The 22,571-nt window shown below is 31.7% G+C and overlaps 2 protein-coding genes across 2 annotated transcripts; both read right to left on the bottom strand.

Annotated features, from left to right (window-relative positions):
* Positions 1-177: 177 nt before the first annotated feature.
* On the bottom strand, positions 178-3,869 carry LOC129873508 (LOB domain-containing protein 4-like). The gene is made up of 2 exons (XM_055948618.1): positions 3,434-3,869; positions 178-806 (listed from the first exon to the last, which is right to left on the bottom strand). Exons 1-2 carry the CDS (start codon positions 3,602-3,604, stop codon positions 486-488), a joined length of 492 nt encoding a protein of 163 aa, XP_055804593.1. The 5' UTR covers positions 3,605-3,869; the 3' UTR covers positions 178-485.
* A 10,174-nt stretch (positions 3,870-14,043) lies between these two features.
* Positions 14,044-19,670, bottom strand: LOC129875244 (probable phospholipid-transporting ATPase 5). The gene is made up of 11 exons (XM_055950698.1): positions 19,204-19,670; positions 17,657-19,113; positions 17,460-17,570; positions 17,087-17,363; positions 16,594-16,682; positions 16,375-16,459; positions 16,052-16,267; positions 15,699-15,824; positions 15,486-15,584; positions 15,192-15,383; positions 14,044-14,938 (listed from the first exon to the last, which is right to left on the bottom strand). The coding sequence occupies exons 1-11, from the start codon at positions 19,639-19,641 to the stop codon at positions 14,291-14,293; spliced, it is 3,738 nt and encodes a 1,245-aa protein (XP_055806673.1). The 5' UTR covers positions 19,642-19,670; the 3' UTR covers positions 14,044-14,290.
* Positions 19,671-22,571: the final 2,901 nt, after the last annotated feature.

Raw genomic sequence — 22,571 nt, 5'->3', positions numbered from 1 at the left:
CAATAGATATTGTCGTCTCATCATCAACCAATGTGGAGGGATAGATAAGATTACTGTCTTGATTTGAGTTCTGGAAATAAAGAAATTTTTGAAAGGGAGTTCTTCCCTTTAAATGTGTTTATATGCTACACAATTTCTGGTTAGTTACATTTACATGAATGAATTTCAGATATAAGATGAATAAATAAGAGCTTAAAGTTTTATGGACCATAAGTTGTAAATATATAGGGACTTTCTTCCAACAAGCTTGGAACAAAAGCCCAATGTCCCCTTAAGAAAATTTTCCTATTACATATTTACACAAGAACAAAGATGATAGTATAATCTTTTTGGCCGAAAGGCCTAACACCCCATGAAGGGTTTGATTTCATTTCTAACACACTCACAAACAACCACCTAGTCATCACCTTTGCTCTTATAAGAAAAAGATATAGAGGCAAAAGGACACAAGAAATCTTTTGAAGTTTTAAATAGACAAAACTCATCTAATATGGCCACATGGGCTCACTGAATCCATTGGACTGGTCTACATCCAAATCCATATGGAAATGAGCATATCCTTTGGGCTGGGAGCCCATAATGGGAGACCCACTATTTGGTGGACTATTAGTAATGCTTGTGGATTGTCTTAGCTTCAATTGGACCACCTCAGCTTGGGCCATAGCTAATTGGGTTCTTAGCATATCAATTTGTTGTTGAAGAGATGAAATGGCTCCAACACATCCATAAACTGGATCTCTAACTCTAGCATTAGCTTCATACACCATGCTACTCACTGCATCTCCTCTTTTTTGCTCTGGCAATTCCTGCAATTTTACACCATATAGAATATGATGTATATGAAAAAAATAACGATACAGAAGAAAACAATGCAGGGATTCTATATAAAACGCCGTTGTAGACCAATTGAAATGGGTAAAATTCAATAATAGTCATGTCTTGTACTTGTAATTGTTAAATCGTCATATGTTCAAAAGTCATTGAAAATAAATTAATTTTTCATGACAATATACATGATTTTCACTTATGTTCGAAATCCATGACACTGTCGTGTTTCTGCATATAAAATGGCTACTTTTTACGAATTTCCAAGCACTAATTATTTTTCAAAAATTGATCCAAAAAGTGGTTAGCCTCAGAGGTGGCAAAATCAAACTCAACCCGTCCAATTCAATCCAATACATTTAAGTTTGGGTTGGTTATTGACTAGTCCATTCATTTGCTCAACCCATTAAATTTGGGTTGATATGTAATCCGAATTGACTCATAAGAGATCTTATTAAAATATTTTTTAAAACTTTTTTTTTCAATTTGATGTGTTATATATAGTAGTAAGAAAGAAAGAAATAATTTTATTAGGTATTAAAATAGTTTAAAAGAACAAATAAAATAATAAAACTTAGTAAAAATTGAATTGAGTTGGGTCTTGATCGATTATATAACCCATTACATAACTCATTTTGACCCAAACTAATTTGAATTAGATTGAATTTTGACTCAATGATTGTTCTAATTCATTATGATCCGCCCAAACTTGATCCAACCCGTCCAATTATCACCCTAGTTAGCCTATACAACTTTTATCATACCCATAACGTGCTTTGCTCATTAATGGGCTTGGGTTGTACTTTGAGGACCTAAGAGAGTATTGACTATCAAGCATATGTCATATTGACATCATTTTTGTGTCATAAAAATTTCTGAAAATAACTAAAGGAGTGTTGGTTGAAAAAAAAAACGAAAGGAGAAAAAGGAAAAAGAGAGAGAAATCACCTTTTTTTTTAGGGTCAAATCAGAGATGTCTTTAATTATGGCTAAGAGGTGATATGTTACTATCAAAATGTGTTTTACGTATGTGGTCAAAAGAACAAATGTGTTCATTTTCTTGAAGTAAGTTGATTCTTTTGGCCTTTAATTTTTAAAATAGGAGACCAATTTAACAACTCCAGAATTTTTATGAGAAATGACGATAGAGAAAACATCACGTGTCCACTTGAAAATTCAGTTGTAAAAAGTATATATATTTTTTGTAATAGTGACTAAATTCATATGGAATGAAATAATAAATTGACTTTCAAATATTTGACAAATGAAACGGTTTTTTCTACAACTAACAAACATCTCTTTGTTTCCCTTCTAATGACCCCACAACTTGTGCCATAATAAAGCTCACATAGTTAAGAATTCTGAATAGATTATTTGTACGTGTTAAATAATTTTTTTTAACGTAAATATAGCATTTTGAGTCAAATTAATTATTGGTTAATGTTGAACCCGTAGTTAGTATTGTGGCTTCACTAATGAATCTAAGGTGGAAAAAAATTAACTTTAAAAGAAAGAAATTAGTATGTAGTACATTGTTACGTATGTGAATGTTTGGCACATTTGATTGGTAGCTAGAGGGACAAATATGGTTACAACATTATTTGGTGCCTTTTAAGAAGTTTGTTTTATCAAAGCATAATTGTCTGTTACTTATTTTTACTCCAACTTTTTGGATCGGTTCAACACATAGATAGACCCTTGAACTTGGTTGAATTTTCTTCTAAGGTATCTCAACTATGCTGTCTTCCTATTGAACTCCTTAACCATACATAACTTGTACCTTTTAAACATTTATTATTGACATTGCATAAAACGTTTTATCACGTTTGAAGAGCGCGTGAAAAGGATTTAAAGAGGCTGATGTGGAATTCATTTTGGGATGTAACGGTCTTCCTTTTTACGTGATCTTCAAACGTGATAACGCGTTTAATGGATTCCACATCAGCCCCTTACATCCCAAAATGAATTTCATATCAGCCCTTTAAATTCTTTTCACACGCTTTTCAAACGTGATAAAATATTTTATGCAATGTCAGGGATGAATGTTTAAAAGGTACAAATTATGTATGGTTCAGGTGTTCAATAGGAAGACAACATAGTTGAGGTGTCTGGAAGAAAAAACCCACCAAGTTCAAAGCTCTATCTATGTATTTGGCCTTTCGGATTTTATTGAATGTGACATGTTAAAATACATTATCTCTTCTCTATTATATTTATAGCATGTGCAGACCAAGTGCATGTATAACTTCCTGTCCAATATTTTTATTTAATTAAATAAGCTAATCTTTAGATCCATCTCATGTTGAAAACTTCATATTATTCAAAATTAAAAAAAAAATAGTTCAGTGCACGAAACATCTTAAGTTCATGTAGAGTCTAGGGACCTCAAGGGGGCTGATATAAGCAGTCTATTAGAGTGACGGATTCCACGGTTCGAACTCTATGTCATGAAACACAATTAAGGAAGGTGTTGAATTGAAGAAGATAGTAATATCCTAATTAGAAGTAGAGATGAATATTTGCCATATTTTCTTTTGAAAACAATATAATAATATATTAAAGAAAGTTGGAAAGTAAAATAAAAGAAGAGATATATAGAAAGTGGAACCTGTAACATCTTGCTGACATTACTAGCACCAAAGACCTTATGAACATTAGCAAACTTGTGGGGTTCATCAGCAGGAAAATAAGGTGCAAAGACACAGTCATGACCACATCTTCTTCTCAATAACTTGCAAGCTGCACATGGTGAGCTACTATTCTTCCCACACTCCTTCATTATCTAATTGGACTCCTAGCTAATTGTAGTGTTTATATATATAGTACACTTATTTGACACTTGTTGAAGGAGAGAGGTATGCACTAAGGTAAATTAAATTAAAGAAGTAAGTCAAGTCTTGGTGTGTATATATAGTAGAGAAAGAATAAAAGAGTATCTAACAAGGAAAATATTCCGAGGAGAAAAAAAGAGTCGAAATGGAAAAGGGGAGGCAGGTGGGATAGAAGGTGATGGATTTTTATGCATGCTAAAGGGAACATGCCTAATGGAAGGGATTGGGTTTGTATATATATATATAAATATCATATCATATAATATAATATATACATTGATAGCCATTGTTTAGCCTCATGTTTGATACTCATCTTATATTGTTCATGTTTCAGATGTCCAATTATAATCATATATGTGGTGGGATGTTGAGTTTTACACTAATGGGTTTAGGCTTTTAAGTTAATTTTTGAAGTTGAGTTAGACGCAATGTTCATGTGTTTATCAGATTAAGTCACCCATAACTTACGTGAGTCTTTATTTTCTTAAATTTTATATTAAATTAAAATCAAATTAATAAATTAAAATGGACGGAGGAGGCTGGGCCCCAAATTTGGAAGTGTACAGATTTTGGTCTAACAAATTAAAAGCAATTTCTCCTGATAAGACATCTTTTGGCGCCTTCTTTTTCTTTTTCAAAAATTATTTTACTTTTCATCGTCCCAATTTTAAAATTTCAATAACCTGAACTCATTGCCTTTTCTCATAATTTAAGTGAAAAGAAAAGAAGAAGAAGAAGAATTAAGATTTCTGGTGGGGTTGGGGCTCATCTAGGTGTTACTATGTCACTCTTTCTGCTTAAAAAGAATATTACTACTCCCGCATTTGAGTGATATCTTTTTTTTTTGTCCGTTTTAAAAAAATATCACTTTATTATAATTAAAAATAATTTAATTTTAAAATTCCTTTTTTATTCTTAATAAATTAAATCGCAGTCACAAAAATAGCTAAAGATTGTTTTACACTATAAGATTCAAAAATCTTTCTTTTTTTCTTAAATTAAATACGTACCAAGTCAAAGGATGTCACATAAAATAAAGCAAAGAGTAGTAAGTTTTATATTATTAGGGGTCAATTGAGGGTGAGGTGTCACATAAAATGAAACAAAGAATAGTAAGTTTTATATTATTAGGGGTCAATTGAGGGTGGGGTGGAGTTACGGATGTATATAGGTAGATTTGGTTTGGTGGGGTTAGGGTGTACATAGGTCGATTTGGTTTAGTTTTTCATTAAAAAATAACCAAACCAATTATGTCGGTTTACTAAACTTATAAAAAAATCAAACCAACCTAACGGCGGTTTTTTCGGTTTTGATTTTAATTGGTTCTTTCGGTTTTATCATTTTTTTGATTTTTTTAGTTTTTTTATAATTACATCATGTATAAAAAAAGAGATCAAATTGAAGAGGTATTTCCTTGATCGTGTGATTTAATACCGCATTTTAAATTCTCAAATGAAGGTTGTTCCCTTGATCATATGATTACATTACTTAATGGCATCTCAAAGACACTTGAATAAATAAAATTGAAAAAAAAAATTACAATTGCATCTTCAAGACATTATCTTAGAAAAACATACCAAAAACTCGCAAAAAGACACAACACATGTCAATATTTTTAGTTATATTACAAGCCCAAATATGAAATAATATATGCAAACATTGAAAGTTATCAACTAATTTTGATATATATATATATTATCGGTTTGGTTTGAATTCGCTTTGACTTCTTTTTTATTAATATCAAACTAAACCAATAATGATCAGTTTATTTTTTTCAAAATCAAACTAATCAAACCAAATCACAAATTAATTTTTTTATCAATTTGACTTGATTTATCAATGTGATTTCACTTGACGATTTAAATTGTAGACCGATGAGTTCCTTTGTTTGAGAACTATAGATACAAAGGAAAGAAAAAGGGAGGTTTCAGAAATTTTGCTTTTCTTGTTTGGTTTGCAAAAGAGAAAAGGCAAAGTAACTATAATGTACAAGAAAGTAAATGCTTGGGCCTACTTATTCTTTTGTTAAATGAGAAGAAAAATAACCTCCTTTCACACCTCACTTTCTTTTAAATTTTTCCTTTCTTTTTATTATTATAATAACAATTTATATTCATTAATTAGTCTAATTCAAACTCACATCACACAAGACCCTGTAAAGTTAGTGACAAATAATATCTATTATTATAGGCTTTTTATTTTCATAGCTCGAACATAAAACCTTTAATAAGAGGTTCCTCTGATTAAGAATTGAAGTAGAAGGGCAAAAAGATTTCATTTGATCCCTTTATCAAAAATCACACATTATATATATATAAAATTAAAATTAAATCTTGAAGATGGTGACTTTTCTATTTATAAAATAAAGCGCAAGGTAAAAAAGCGGTCAATTGACTGCCCCCTTCCACTCAACTTTTTTAATTTGTTGTGTGGATAAATTAAAGTCTTAGGTTGTATGAATATTCTGGATAGACCACAATAAGTTATTACTAGAAAGTTTAGATCAATCAAAATTTCTCTCTATCTTGCTCAGCTTTAATTGATGATGGATTGTTATATAAGTGTTGACCTAATTAACTTTAGAAGGGGGCTCAGCTAGAGAATGTCCCAAAATTATTTGTGAGTTGTCTTGTACGACTCTTTTTCTAAATTCATGCTATAAATATTATTATTATTATTTTAAAATTATATATATATATATAACAGATGTTGAACTTCGGTGATGAAATATTTTTGACTTTGCCATTGATCATGTTGATCACTTTAACTCTCTTTTCAATACTTCCTTTGGGCTAATTTACTTTCATTTCTTTCCCGACAAAGTGTGAGTTCAAATATGAAATTGACGTTTCCTTTGGGAAGAAAAATGACTCGAAGTATCATGCATATTTTAGAGGAAGCTGACAAATTAAAGTCAGATAAATACTGCCAAAGATTATTTATAATAATGTATGACGTACTATGTACTACTTATAATTTAGTTGACTCATCCTTCTTTGCATGCTTCTTGCAGATATAACAAGTAGTCCACACGTGTCCTAAATTTGAATTTTGGGTAATAGTAAGAGCATCTTTCTTGAACGTAAATTGGATGACTTTTGATAATAATTTTGGACTCTTTAGTTATAGATCCAATGCAAATGTTTAATAAGTACTCAAAAGAATCAATGCTCCTTTAATTTATGTTTCACGCTTTTATGGTAAGAATGAATAAATCAAAAGTCTATATCAGAAAACAAAATTCAAAAATTTCATATAGTACAAAGGAAAATCTAGTCATTTTCAATAATATTCTTTTGGATTTTTTTTTTATTTACTATTATGTTGATCAAAATTACAAATTGAATTATTCTTTTAAAAACCTACTCTACAATGTATCCTTCTTCTTTCTTTTTTTAAGGAGCAAACAAGTGACGAAGTACATTTTCCTTTATTGACAAGAAATAAAATAAAAATCGACAAAACAAAGAACAAGAGTAGATAAAAGTTGTTTGTTATATCCACTGTTAAAGGTGTTAATTAATAGTTCAATTTGGGTTGATTTTTCTCAAAGAAAAAAAATCAAATCAATTAAATTGATTTTGTAATATTGAAATGAAACTAAATCAATTAAGTAGTTTTTTAATCACTCCAATTTTTGTTAATTTTTTAAAAAAATATATGACAAATATATTTTAGACACGTGTTAGATTAACGACTTTTGGATAGTACGATACGGCCGAAATGCTTTATTGACCATTGAACAAAGATAAGAAGGCATCTTATTCGATCAGCAATTTAAGAACAAACCGAAAAGTGTACCATTTTTTCAAAATTGTAACAGAAAAATTTCTAAAAAAAAATTCAAAGCAGAATTAATGAACTTAATTTTGTGTGTTGTTTTTAGTATCCTATGCACATTTTCATGATGGCATATATATTTAGTATTCCAAGTCTTCCAATATTTATCTGTCCACTACCTAACATTGGGTATCGACTATTATAGTCTATATAATTAAAATACACTAATATGGATTTTGGTGTAGTGGTTAGATTATTTCATTCTTAACTAGAGGTTTCGATTTTGAACTCTGAATATGAAAAAAATTATGTTGAAAGCGTCACCCTCAAATGAGTCCTGCAATGTATTATTCAAATTTAATCGAGGCTTCAATGTGAATTGCAAACGTCGGATCGATAGAAAACCAAAAAAAAAAGTTAAAAGACAATATTTACCATTCATTATGCTAAGACAATTTCTTGAAATTTAGTTGTGTGTGTGTGCAGAAGGTTTACAAAAAGTATTACACACTTAGATTATTTATAAGGTAATTCCAAATAAATATTTATAATAAAACACTAGTAACTCATGACAACATGATAGAAATGGTATCTAACATATTATTACACGTTAAACTACACTATTAATATAAAACAATTTTTACATTGTAAGCCTGGAAGCCAAAAATACTTTTTTATTTATTTTATAAAAGTGTTTATTTTAGAGACTTGAGGTATCTATTCAAGCTTTTTATTAGAAAAAAAAATTGAGGATAGTAATCCAGAGAAGGTGAAATAAATAGATTTTTCCAAAAATATTTTTGAAAAATTGCCCAAATACAAATTAATGCTCTAATATTGACAGAACATGACTATCAAACTAATTTTTTTTAAAATACAAAATACTCTTCAAAAGTACTTTTCAAAAAATTTACTTACAAAAAAATATTTTTTTAAATAAAGAAATTTTGATTTTTTTTTTTTTAATCAAAGACATCGACTCTATTGATCATTTATGTGCAAAAAGTTACATATTTGAATTTAGTATACCGAAGTTTGTACATGATCATCGAAATGAGACTAATCCAGCCTATCCAATCATTTTATATAAAATTTAAGAAGGTTCATAAATTATTTGAGCATGGTATAATTGGCTCTAAAGGATGGTAAAATTCCATCTATCCATATTCATCAGCCCCCTAATGTGTTTTGGAAGCTCAGCAAAAGAGTTGAACACCTGGGTTCCTAAAATACTGTGACCCAAGTTTGCTAATTGATTGATTTCTCTGTAGCTATGATTGATCTCGAACCCATGTTCTTCAACTAAACTTAGAATTTCTTCTATGGAACTGAGAATTCTTTAAGGAATTTTTCATCATCTATTTATGCATTTAGCCAGCAGTAAAGAGTTTGTTTCGCCCAATACAACCCTGAAATCATTATTTGCACACCATTTTAAGTTCAAAAAGCATGCTGGATGCTTCTGCCATGTTACTTGTACCAGGTCCTAGGTGGATAGTATAGGCAAAAATAAATCTCCCATGTTCATTTTTGACTAATCCTCCTCCACCACACGAGCTCTGCTTACAACGGCCATCACTATTGATTTTTACTCTCTGCATAATTCGCCTTAAACATCTGACCATAATAGTAGTTTTTTGTTGTAGTGTTGCTTCACATGTTTGGCAAATTGTCCTCCAGTCATGTCCTATTATAGCATTTTTAAATCTTCTATTAATTATCTACAAAAAAAAAAAAGAAGATAGTATGTTAGTTTTTGCTCTGTAGATGAGGGGTTGATATTATCAAATTTCTTGTTGTATCTGGCCTTCCATAATTGCCAACATATAATCAGTGGTAATATCCTTGTAATGAGTTTACCAATGATGTTAGGGGTCTTATTGTTCCACCAATTTAGGAGGAGCATCTTCAGACTTCTATTCATGTGTTCAATTCCAAGAGGGTCCGCAAAATTTTTCCAGATTCTCCTAGCATGTTGTCCTTTGCTGAAGAGGTGGTCAATGTCTTTCAACTTAGTATTAGTATTGTTCGTATTACAGCAGTGGCATGAAGTATCCACTTGAATTCCAAACCTGGATATTCTCTCTTCAGTAGATAGTCTATCTTTTATCTCTCTCCAAGTCAAAAAGAAAATTTTGAAAGGAATGTCTCTGCGTCAAACAATGTAGTTGACAAAATTATTTGTGGTCCTTTTTTGTCTCAGCATGTTCCAGGAAGAACTGATTGAGAAGAGGCCTGCATTATCCAGGAACAAAATAGCTCTGTCATTCTTGTTTTCATCAATTTTGATATTAAGGTTGATGATCTTAGCCATGGTCTCCTCATTTAATTGAGCCTGCAGAATGTTCCAGTTCCAATTTCCATTAATAAGGACCTCTTTAATAGTAATATGGCTACAATATTGTTGTTAGGAGTTAGTTGACAGAGGTCCCAATCTAGACCAATTGTCAAACAACAAGGAAATGTCTCCATACCAACTTTCCAAATGACATTGCATTCAACCTCTTCCTTGATTTAGTATGTATTTTTCAACTTTGAGCTTGCCCCTTTTTTCATTGAGCAGTGGTTGGCTGATCAGAATTGAAGTACATAACTTTCATGAATTGCTTTCATTAGGAGTTAGTAGTCCTCAAGTTCTACCATTATTTTGCTTGAAAAGCTTGACAAGTGTCTAAAAGACTTTTAAAATTAGCCCCGCCCTCACTGTATGGGTAGCAAAGGTTTTTCCAATGGTACTTTCCTCTAGATTCTTGACCAGATCAAAAGAATGAAATTTGATCAAACAGAATATTAAATCTTATGTTCTCCAAAACAAAAATCAGGAAAGATAAATATCATATTATTTCATTATTTTTGTTGTAAATCGATCATACTCCCTCTGTCCACTTTAGTTGTTCATAGTAAAAAGACATGTTTATTTTTATTTGTCTAGTCTGAAAATTAAAAAAATAATTTATCACTTAATTTCTAGTTTACTCTTATTATTAAGTATAGTCATTTTTTAAAATATTAAATTTATTATATTTAAAAGGTAATATAATAAAATTGACATTTTATTTATTGTTCTTTAAGAAGTTAACAACAAATAAAAATGAATGGAGTGAAAAATATTTGCACACCATTAGGACTTTTGAAACTTTCTTCTTCACATCTTCCCTCTTTTTATTTTTACCATCACTTTATTTTTCTTTTCCCTTTACACGTTACCTAACTAATGGTTTTGAAGAAAAAAATTAAGGAGATGAAATTAAAAAATATTTTGAACTTATAATGGGGACAGAAAAAATTATAATCTTTCAATCATTTCCTTGGTCTTTGTAACATCTCGTGAAGTCCAAATTTTAATTTGTGCTCCAAATTTGGAAGTCAAAAAGTTTGAGGAATTATGTTTGACAATGGCATAATGACTTTGACTTTTGGGGGAAAACATTCTTTAGTTAGTGCTCTCCTCATTTTATCTCATCTTTTTTCTCGTGTTGATTTGTCCTTAAGCAAAGAATAACTAATAATGTGACTAACATTTGCTTTTCGAAGGACCTCATTAATTTAATTATTTTAAAAATATTTCAACTTATTGTATATCAATTATTCCAGATATAGGATTATTTTAAAAAAAAAACTATGCTCAAGTGTTTTTTTAAAAAAACAAATTTGGTGAAAAATTTAAAGTTATGAAACACACTACATCACTAATGATGGTGCAAAATGTCCACTTTAAATATGCGTTACAAATATTAATTAGATAATATTGACCATGGTTCTCTTCCAGAGGCAAAGTCAATGCCTCAAATTATTTGTCGCGTTTCTTTTATTAAGAAAATATTAATTAGAAGAATTTTGACCATTTTATTCTTTCATAATTGATGAGATGTTTGTAATTTTCAAGAACAATTACTATTAAGAATAACAAAAAATTAAAAAAATAATGGATTTTAGTTTTAAAATCTAAAATGATAAATAATTTGAAATTATTATTTTTTAGAAAAATCGAACGAAGAGAACAAATATTCCTATTACTGATACAAGCATATCTTTTGACTAAATTGTTTATATAAAAGAGGGGAGTTTTCAGATATGACAAACTTTTTAAGCATAATTATCTCATATGGTATAGTTTTCCTAATTACTTATAATGGCAAACATAAAATTTGTCATTATACAAATGTTATAGTGAATTATACAAACGTTATACCCACGAATTATTTGTATATCGAAATATACAAACACTAGTATACATATGTATTTGTATATCTGACAAGCAAAATTGAGAGAGAGGAGGAGAGAGGTGAGCGAGATCGAGAGAGTGAGGAGAGAGGCGAACGAGAGTCGAATTGTATATGTATATTTTTTCAAAAAATTATATATATGTGATTTGTATACATATGTATTTGTATATCTGGCAAACGAGATTGAGAGAGAGGAGTAGAGAGGCGAACGAGATCGATAGAGGGAGGAGAGAGGTGAGCGATATCGAGAAAGGGAGGAGAGAGGCGAATTGTATATGTATATTTGTCAGAAAAATTGTACAATGGTAACTGATATACATATATGTTTGTATATCTGGCAAGCGAAATTTGTCATACCGCGTAAATAAATAGCTATGTTTGGTGCGAGCTGTAATTATTTTTAAACTATACCCTAAATGCATAATATAGTAGCAAGTTTTGTAATATCGCGTAATTTTTCCTATAAAATAAGCTCTACCCATCCTCAGCCATTTTGAATCTAACAAATTTACTTTTTAGGATACCATAACTTCATATTTACACTTCAATAGTACAGTTTTTTTCGTTTTCTCAATCAAATGGCGTCATTATAATGTCTAACATGAATAACTAGCTAACCGTGGGTCATCCAGAGTAAGCTTTACATTTTAAATAAGAAGAAGAAGAAGATTTAATATATGGATGTATTGAAGAGATAAAGTAATAATTAATTAAGAAAATAAAAGTATGGTCTAGCTTGAATAACTTAAACTCTTAAATGAGATTGTCACAGGTACACTTCAACAAATGGTATCATATCAAAGTCCAAGATTTGAGTCTTACTACCATTTATTATATAATTATTTTTTTACGTATTTGACCCATGAAAAATAAGCAAGCCGCACATGACGGGCATGCTCATGAAAGACATAATTAAATAAATAAAAGTGTACTCTTTTTAACAATATTACATCATTAATAGTTTCATCTCATGAGCTAGAATATGAGCACTTGTACGTATAATATAATGTTGTCCCACATCATGCGACAATATTAATTGTCCCACATCATTTATGGGATAGACAATTGAACAATTTGTATCTCATGAACTAATATTTGGGGTCAAGTTAGATTGATATTCTTGGATGGTAGAAATCAAACAATTCTCTTGGCCTAACCCAAGTTAACAAGTGAACTATGTAAATGTAGACTTTTGCCTATCCACTTATTTTTCAAGCTAACCACCTCCTTATTTTTTCTATAGAAATAATTAAGAATGAATATTTAAAAGGACCAAAAAAGTGGGAGTATGTCGAACCAAATCTTTTGAGTCCATGAAGGGTCCGTAGTACTCTTTTTTATAAGTAATTTTGTAACAAAAGCAAACAAAAAGATGATTTTATTGTCAGCACTCTAAGAAAGTAGGCAATTGGTGTTGATAATGTTTGATCTTAATTTATTTAAAAACGTTGGGAGAGGATGGACAACCATTTGCTTTTTTGTCTCTTAGGTTGTGTACATTTTGTATGCAAAATTATTACGATAAGCCTGATGTACTCATTTTGTTTACAAGAATTACAAGTTATGACATTCTACACTTTACAAAGTCACTTAGTATGTTCCCGAAAATTTAGTACTTTTGATGAGACCATGTTTACATTTAAGGACAAGTAGCGATATGGTAAAGCTGTGTTGTCTTCTTTTTTGGGGGTGGGGGGGTGGGGGTGGGGGGTAGGGTGAGGGGGGAATTGAATTTGATCCCACACCACAATTAAGGGATATAGGATGCTCAACCATCTGATCAACCCTCACACTCCGCAAAGCCTTTTTCCACGTCTAACCTAAAACCAAAGCAAAAAATAGCACGTAACTTGCATGCACTATATATATTACCTTCTCTTTTCAAAATAGTTATGTTGTCAGGCTTTTTTATAATAATCATTTTCTATAACAACATTTCATTACATGAATTGATTGTTCATGTTACGTTATAATTATACATTCTCTATAACAACATTTTGCTTTAGCTTCAAATTATCCGACTAACGCCACGCGCCCACATACCCTTCCTAATTTAATGCCAATCAAATAGTCAACAAAATACAAATTTGGGGTTCAACCTAACTAGATAGTGGACTAATGTGAAGGGTGCTCTTGGGCTAACATTTTGGTGCTTGAGGCTTATCTTGTTTAGCCTGGCCCTGATTCAGTCCCATTTGTTCGACCATCCTGCAAAGGCTTATCTCAAGAAGTGGTAATAAGGCCCACAATGAATGTTGCTAAGCCCACCATTTCATTCATGTTCCATTTCCATAAACAAAATAAAGACCATTGGCCATCTAGTTTACCAATATGATTGAAATATACACTATTTAATACACTTCAGTTGTATATGTTGTGTATAGATATGTATATTTAGAATAAAGTTTATAACTTGTACTAGACTTTGGGCTATAATTTTCCCAACAAATATTTGGAGTACAAAATTACATGTATAGCAAATCAAACATCTCTAAATTATTGGTAACCACTAAACCCCCTTTCTATCAGTATAGAGCTAGCCAAATAATATGAAGTACTATATTTATGAGTATTCAAAGCTGATTTCTTTTTTACAGTGATTTATAGTTATGACTATTTGAAACAAACTTAAACATTGACTTTTTTCTTCCTGTGCAACTGTTCCTTCAACTGCCTAATCTTGGTATCAACTCTAGCAGAAAATCCAACTTTAGTCTTTTCCTTGGATTTCTGCTGCTCCTTCAACCACATCGGTCCATCGACGATATCCATTCTAAAATGTTCCATTTCTTGGATCAAATGATCATCCATAGGCAAGAATGATCTTTGAATAACAATGTGAATGAAGTATGGAAGTAGTGAAGCTACAACAGCTAGCAATGTAACAATCCAGAATATTGCTGCAGGCCCTATGGCTTCTGTTAAGAGGTGAAATCCTGTTTTCGAGTAGTTTGGTGGGATCATTCCATACAAGAACAAGAATATGTACCAGAAAATGATGCTACCCCAGATGAGTAAATGGCTTATCCAAGTGAAATGGTTTATTATTAGCGCGATTTGGCAGTTCACTGTCCAGATTATGCAAGTGTAAGTAACTGCACCAATGTGTCCAATGTCAGCCACTTCTCCACCTTGTGTGAAAGCAGCTGGGGAAAGTGCACTAATGCTGATTGTAAAGATTACTAGTGATGTAAACGATGCATTTAGTATCCATCCGATGATTCGTTTCCAGCTGAAGCAGATATTCTTAGGTCCTTGCTGATAAAGGGTTGGAAACTTCTCCAGTGACAAACATCAAAAGAGTGATTAGATTTTTTATGAGAAGTCATTGTAAGGAATTCTAGTCCCTACATTATGTGCAGCCTAAGTAGTACAAAAACAAACACATCATGTTGCATGTGAAGTCTTTATTTTGATCTTTATGTTTCCTAAGGGTGAGAACAATTCTAATATAAGATTTCACATTGCATAATGGTATACACTTAGGAGGGGGCTGGGGGTGGATTGGTTTAAGTTCTTGTTTTTTTACCTTAAGACAGACTTCATATGAAACATCCTGTTCTAGCACACCCAAGGAGATCACAGGCAAGGATGTCAAAAAGACATTGAAGATGACAATGTACCAATCATCAAATAGAACCTGCCCTGAGGAAGTTGTGAGGATGTCATAAAAGAATAACGTAAGGCCAAAAGCGACATTCTTGTAGACAAAATATAGAATCTGCAGCATCAGAATGAAGAGCCAAATTGTTATTAGTGCACTGAAATCTAAGGATAGAGAAAATTTACAGTCTTGGGAGGAAAAGAAGGATTTTTCTCTCACCAGCTTGGAGATCCTCTTGTAACACCAGTGACCGTGGACTATAAGTAAGCGCTCCAGGAAACGAAATTGAGGCATTGAGAAGTCACTTGCCATAACAGCCTGTAAATCTCAACAATCAACATCAGAAGTTAGTTTGAAGATTGGGCTTCAATAGCTGTAGAATTTACCAAAAAAGAGAATCCAATCACAAATTTAAGGATAGAAAGCATTTACCTGCATTCCTTCCATGCCACTGATTCCAACACCAATATCTGCTTCTTGGATCATACCTACATCATTTGCACCATCGCCTATAGCCAAGGTTGTTTTGCCAGTGTATTGCTTAACTAATCTCGTGATCTAGAAAAATCCAGTCAGAAATTTACTCACATTAACTTGTATATTGAAACATGAATATGAAACTGTATCAAGTTCTCTAGGAATTATTTATTTTTTTACAAAAATTTAAGTTTCTATGAATTTGAAAAGATCATTTCGTTTATCTGATATCAAGAAGATGAAAAAGGATTTTTCTTTGAATGTGAAACAACATTAGACCATCCTAAGCATAAAATATAATGACACACCAGAGCTTTTTGTTTGGGAGAAACTCTGCAGCAAATGACAGAATCACATCTAACGGCTAATCTCAGAAGCTGATCCTTCATGCCATACTCATTGCTCAAGGCGATTTCAAGAGCTCTTCCATCCACTATCAAGGCGAAAGGTCGATCCTTTGTGTATTCATGAATGACCATTTGATAGTATCTTTCAATCTGACCCAATATATCTTCTCTCATGACCTGAAAAACTAAACAAGAAGTTGACTACCTTAATTCCAATTTTATCTTACTCCTTATTCGATACATCATTCTTTTATCTATTTGAAGCAAATGATATTTGTTTTCACCTTCATGAGATTTTTTGACTCAGCTTCTTTGCTTAGAGTCAAATGAACTTGCTTCATGTCGTGCCGAAGTAAACTGCAAGCATATCTGCAAGATTTGCGAGGAAGTAGATTTAGCTTCTGAGTGACCTTTCTTTGTGCTGACTTTAGATTCTTTGAATAATATATAATATTTCAAAAGCTGCATACTTCTGCTATCTGAAGAAGAAAGCAAGTTCTCACCCAATGTTAACTGCTGTTTCTGTCTTATCTCCAGTTAGCAGCCAGATCTTCAATCCAGCTTGTGCTAGTTTATCTATGCACTCAGGAACCTGAAAGAAGTCGGGGAGAATCATTTCCAATCTAAATAAGTTTACTTTGCGCAAGGGATCCATAATGTCTTTTTGCTTTATAGTGCAGCATACTAGAGTTATGATTTGGCCAACACCTCCTCCTCGCCCCCTCTGTGACACTAGCTTTCTCATTTTTCCTTTTGCCAATATTACTTCCGATATGAGGCTGAAGAAAAATGTTGGTGGAAAATATAGCTTTTCAACTTTTCCCTCTAGACTATCATATGATGCTATATTAGCCTCTTTGTCCAAAATTCTGGACTCTGGTAGGCAAAAGGACAAATTGCACATTGGTGTTTCTTATCAAGAAAACACCAAGAATGATTTGCGAAATTAGCTCGGCAAGTTACTGTGGAAGATTAATAGAAGAACAGAAAGCTTACCCCTTTTTGTAGCTTATCTTCTATTGCTACTGCACCTAGCAGGATCAACTCTGTCTCAATCATTTCAGAGGCATTTTCTAGTAGGTCCTCTCTTTCTGGACCTATAGTGGCCTTGGCTTTTGTAAATTGTGAGTTCCACTTCTCATACTCATCTGCCTTGATTTTCTTGTATGCAAAAAGCATGGTTCTCAAGCCATCTTCTGCATAGTTTGAGAGATGTGTACTTGTCGCTTGCTGGTATGTCCTACCATTATCTGCAAGTCTATCAAGAATAACACTGCGGAACAACGGAGAGACTCAGAAATATACTAGAAAAATCAAATAATAGTTTGATCACTTTACAATTAAAGTAATGTAAGCAATTCCATCATACTTGTCAGCCCCTTTACACAGGAGAAAGATGTCTCCATTTTCATTTCTCACTATCACAGACATCCTCTTTCTAGAGCTGTTGAATTCTAAAAGATTCAGAAGCTTGTACTCCCTAGAAGCAATAGCAAAATGAGATAAGTAATGAGTATAAACGAAGAATTGAAAGAGTGAAATTGATTTAAATTAGTTGAAAATCACCTTTTAACATCCATTCCAGAAGAGGGGTCAAGTTCTTCAACAACCATCATAGATTGAGTTCTATGACAGAATTTGAATCCAAACTCTTGTGCAGCTATCAGAAAGGATACTTCCTCAGGTGACTCTGCCTCATATTTCAGTTTATCACTTTGTCCATCTTCAACAGGAATACCGGTGTGACATAGAGCCATGACACGAAAGAACATCATCATATCTGACACATTAGATCGATTAATCCACATTTTGTCCATTAGTCTATCATCCCTGAAATTGAATCCCTTAATAACTGAGTCTCTTCTTGTGATAGAATTTCTTGGATTTATTGTATTAGGAGCCTCCATTCCTTTCTCCAAACCAAGGGCCATCTTCTCTGTTGCTGGATCAGCCATTGAGAACTCAAACATCTCTAGGCTTCGACCAGTGGGATCATATCCACCTAGACTAAACCGATATCTCTCCACCTCAACATTCATTCTCCTCGATGCTGCAAGATCAATTTCGGTGATCTCACCCCCATATGAAATCCCTTCAATTGAACATTTCCTAAATTCCATTTGGTTACAAGTCAATGTGCCTGTTTTGTCAGTTAGAATCATTTCCACCTGTCCAAGCTCCTCATTTAGATTCGAAGTTCTTGCCTCAACTGATTTATCTGTTACATCATCATACATCTTCTGGTCCTTGTTGATGAGCATAGCTTGCAGAACTTTAACAACTTCAATCGAAACATATAAAGAAATTGGTATCAAGTATCCATACAACACTAAAGCCCTTATGAATTGCAACAACCATGATAAAACTGGCTTTGCTGGATTAAAAGATGAATCAGCACTCATTTTCACGTCAAGGTAATACCACTTTAAAGCATAAGATCTTGTGAGTACAGCTGAACCGATAGAGGATACCATCGATATCAAAATGAGCATGGCAAAAAGGACATAAATTACATGATCCATCTTCCTTTCTACTCGACTACGTTTAGATGGTGACCTTGTGGAGTTCCTCACAGCCTTTGTATCCGGTCCACTAAAGACCACAACCCCATAGATATAATCAGTGTTTCGGAGCTTTGAATCCCTTAGAAGAATTTGAGTTGGAGACAAAGGATGAGATTCATTTTCTAACTCCAAATTTCCTACAAATGTATAAAGGTTTGGATTTGGATCCTCACAACGAACCGTGGCTAAAAAATTACTGAACTGTTCATCCCCATCTAGACTAAGTGTGGCTTCCAAACTTCTCTTTACTTTCAGATTAGTCTCACCATCTAGATTCATAGTCTCAACATAACAAAGACCATCTTCATAGCTTGATGAAAGCAACAAAAGATCACTTGGAAAGTACTCATTCTTGTTAACTTTAATCACATCGCCCACATATACATCTTTCCAGGCTCTCTCTACAAATTCCCCATTTCCTATATGAACCTTAACCTTCCTTGCATTCACCTTCAAGTCCTATAATGTCAAAACAAAAAATGTTTAGTAAAAACAGAACACTCTGTTTAACACTAAAATATTGTCAATAAATCAAAGCATTTTAAGTACCTGCAAGAATCTATTCCAATCCTCCATAGCTTCCTTGAGCATACTAATCCCAACGACGAAAACAAGTGGTGAAATGACACTAACACGAGAAAATGGAGCCAAGGAAGTTACAGATAGCACAGCAGCTAACAAGAAATACAGATTGGCAACACGACGAAACTGCTCGAAAAGTGCTATAGGAAAGAAGGTGACAATGTTGTATTTTGTTGTGGATACATAGTTGTTAGGATACTTGTATTGTTTGTGCTTGTGGAAATGTGATTCATTGCAAAAAACCACCCTTGAATAACCTGGCTGACCAATGAAACTTTGAGGTGATGGTGCACCAGCAGCAAAAGAAAAAGAAGTAGGATCACCTTCATTAGTATGAGGATGCAAACATGAGAATGTGTACAGTTTGCTCCATTTTAGTTTCTGTTTATTTCTTCCTGCTTCCATTTCAGGAAATGGAGAAAAAATGTACTAAGAAATTTGTGTACTCCAATGTTTAATATTCCGCTACAACACATGAACTTTAACTAAAGATTTTAAGGGAAAATTGCCTTGTTGATCCTTCAATATATTTGGAAATTGCCTTATTGATCCTTGAAATATAACTTAATTTCAACTTCATAAAAAAATAATTACATTTAACCATAAGGGTCATTTGGTAGCTAGTTAAAGTTATGCGTGTATATTAGTAATGTAATAATTAGTTATGAGAGAATTTATGTATTATTTTATTCAATTATTAGTTATGTAGGTATTAATTATTCCAACTTCTGTCATTTATAAAATTATACAGAGATTCTCTCATAACTTATATATATTATTAGTTATGAGAGTTTTTAAATTACAAACCAAATACCGTATTAATTAATTTTATACATGAATAATTTATCTCATAACCAACTACCAAATATGATATTACTTATGCAGAATTTAATACATAAATAACTCGCCTCTAAATTAGCTATCAAACAACCCCTAGATGTTCTATGCAAGTAATGTTTTAGAGGATCACTGCCTTATTTTTCGAGTCATTAATCTCAATTGGACAGTTTGTGTTTATCTCAATGTAATCTGATAGTGTAAAAATTATCCGTTTTGGCACAATGCTCCAAGTACTATGCTTTGCGATTACTACAAAGTGCAGGATATGAAACAAAAAGAAAAACCCTAATGTTATGTTTCTTTATTATTAAGTTTTATTATCTATCTTTATTTAGGTTGTTTTTATTTTGTAGACGGCAATCTCAAGAAAGGAAGTTTCTTTAACTTGTCTGTTGCTTAAGGTATTTAGCAAAAGACCACGTTGTTACTTGAGCATTAACCGGCTTCTCACTTAGGAAAAGACATTTGGCAAATGCCAAATATTGACCATAAATTATACTACTAACACTTTATACTATACTTGGGATCAAGCAGAAGCAGGCCTTTTAATATACTACAATTTCCACTGTATATGCAACTTTGGACTCTGATTGATATTTCCTAAGCAAATTTTCTTCTTTTTCTATTCCTATGTATTCTGTTTTAATGCTAGTTTTACGAGGAATTCAGATTCCCATTTCAGGATTAAATTCTGTTAATATAATATTTGATGTTTCATTTTGCTCATCCATTTTAGTAAATCAAGATTAAAAAATTACCTACTACACTTAATATTAAATAACTGCACAAAGTAATATAACTGCACAAAGTAATAGTACTCAAATTTAGAGTTTCAAGTCATTATTAGTAAAGTTAGTTCAGTAAAATACACCTCTAATTAAAATTTTCTTAAAGTATGTGTCAGATTAATAAGGATCAAATAATATAAAACGGAGGGAGCAGCTCCACAATTTTTCCATTTGTAAAATGCTAACAATGTTTTGGTTAGAGGTATACTTCCTCTGGTTCAAAATAAATGAATTTTGGAACATTGTATATATTCGAAAATGAAGGAATTTTTCACAAGTTCAAAGATGTATTAATTATTTTTTTCAAAACTACCCTTCTCTTTAATGAATTTTTCAACTATCTCTAGTTTTAAGAAAAATTGGACAAATTACCTTTGATTATTGTTTTTAACTAACTTTCTTAAACGGTTTGTCACACCCTCAAAAATTTGTTTATTTTTAAATGAAGAGAGTAACAGTTAAATAGAATAAGACACTTTATTGTGGATAAAATAAATACATCCTCTCTCATAATTTAAGCTTTCAGATAAAATGATCTTACATATTAAAATGTTTACTTTGAACCGTCAGAGTATTAACCTCAAACGATAGCTTTTAAAAAAATTGAAACTTCTTATAAATAAAATTTAACTTGATCATATTTTTTCTTTTTCTTTTAAAAGAGATTTCAGTTCAAAATTTAGTACGTACCCCGTATCTATATTCAAGAAGTAGTGAAAGGAAAAAAGTGAATTAGATAATATTAGAGAAGTTGAACCATGATAGAGGGAGTTGCTTGGATGGTAAACACCCTTCACTTCTCATTCTAAGTTTGTGAGTTTGAATCAAAAGAAAAAAAAAGGTGGGAGAAAACTTTATATGCAATTCACTATTTGGATATCCAAATTCAAACAGCCACTTATGTCATTATGCAATATTGAAGTAGCCAGAATTCACGGATCTACAAATCAAACAAATGTTTAGTCTTTTAATCTCAACTGTCAAACTGTCGATGCATATGGATTTGAGAAGTGGATGATCCTTTTAATTACATAAGATTAATAATTCTAGGTTTTTAACTGACCATCTTTTAGAGTTTAAAAAAAAACTAGGCAAACAAAACATACAATTTCTTTGTTTTTTAAAAAAATAAAAATAAAAATCGGGGTTTGATACTCACTTTGAGGCTTGCCTATTCTAGAATTAGTATCACGGAAAAATTTCATTTTAGAGATAAAACGTTTTCTACTAAAGGCAAATTTATTCTCTAGAAAAAGTTTTATTTTAGAGATAAACCGTTTCCTACTAAAGGCAAATTTATTCTTTAGACACGAATATGTGAAACTTCTAACTAAATACGAGAGGATACTTACCACTTTACCACTATTTTACTTTTCAATCAAACCGATTTTTAGTGAAAAACTTACCTAAATATACGATATTTAGAAAATATTTACCATTATAGCTATATAATATGCAGAATTGGTTTACCAAAACAAACCTAATACATTTTAAAACATTTATATATTGCATGCAAAATTACTTTTATACATAGTGTAATACATTTATATTACATGCATAATTCATTTTTAATACATAATGCAGTTTTTTTAACCAAAATAAGTATAATACAGTTCAATACATTTGTAATGCATTATATTATATATATATAATTTTAATGCATAGTACAATTGCTATAGATGATAAATATTTTTTAAATATGATATA

This window comes from Solanum dulcamara, chromosome 11 (assembly GCF_947179165.1).
Source record: "Solanum dulcamara chromosome 11, daSolDulc1.2, whole genome shotgun sequence".
NCBI classification, from domain to species: domain Eukaryota; kingdom Viridiplantae; phylum Streptophyta; class Magnoliopsida; order Solanales; family Solanaceae; genus Solanum; species Solanum dulcamara.
This window is presented reverse-complemented; position numbering and strand designations above follow the sequence as displayed.

Coding starts and splice junctions, on each gene's coding strand:
- LOC129873508 (XM_055948618.1), bottom strand. CDS start 3,604: ATGAAGGAGTGTGGGAAGAATAGTAGCTCACCATGTGCAGCTTGCAAG. Junction 807..3,433: donor ATGTCAGCAAGATGTTACAG/GTTCCACTTTCT, acceptor GTAAAATTGCAG/GAATTGCCAGAGCAAAAAAG.
- LOC129875244 (XM_055950698.1), bottom strand. CDS start 19,641: ATGGAAGCAGGAAGAAATAAACAGAAACTAAAATGGAGCAAACTGTAC. Junction 17,571..17,656: donor TCTGGAATGGATGTTAAAAG/GTGATTTTCAAC, acceptor TATTGCTTCTAG/GGAGTACAAGCTTCTGAATC. Junction 17,364..17,459: donor CTGTGTAAAGGGGCTGACAA/GTATGATGGAAT, acceptor GTTGTTCCGCAG/TGTTATTCTTGATAGACTTG.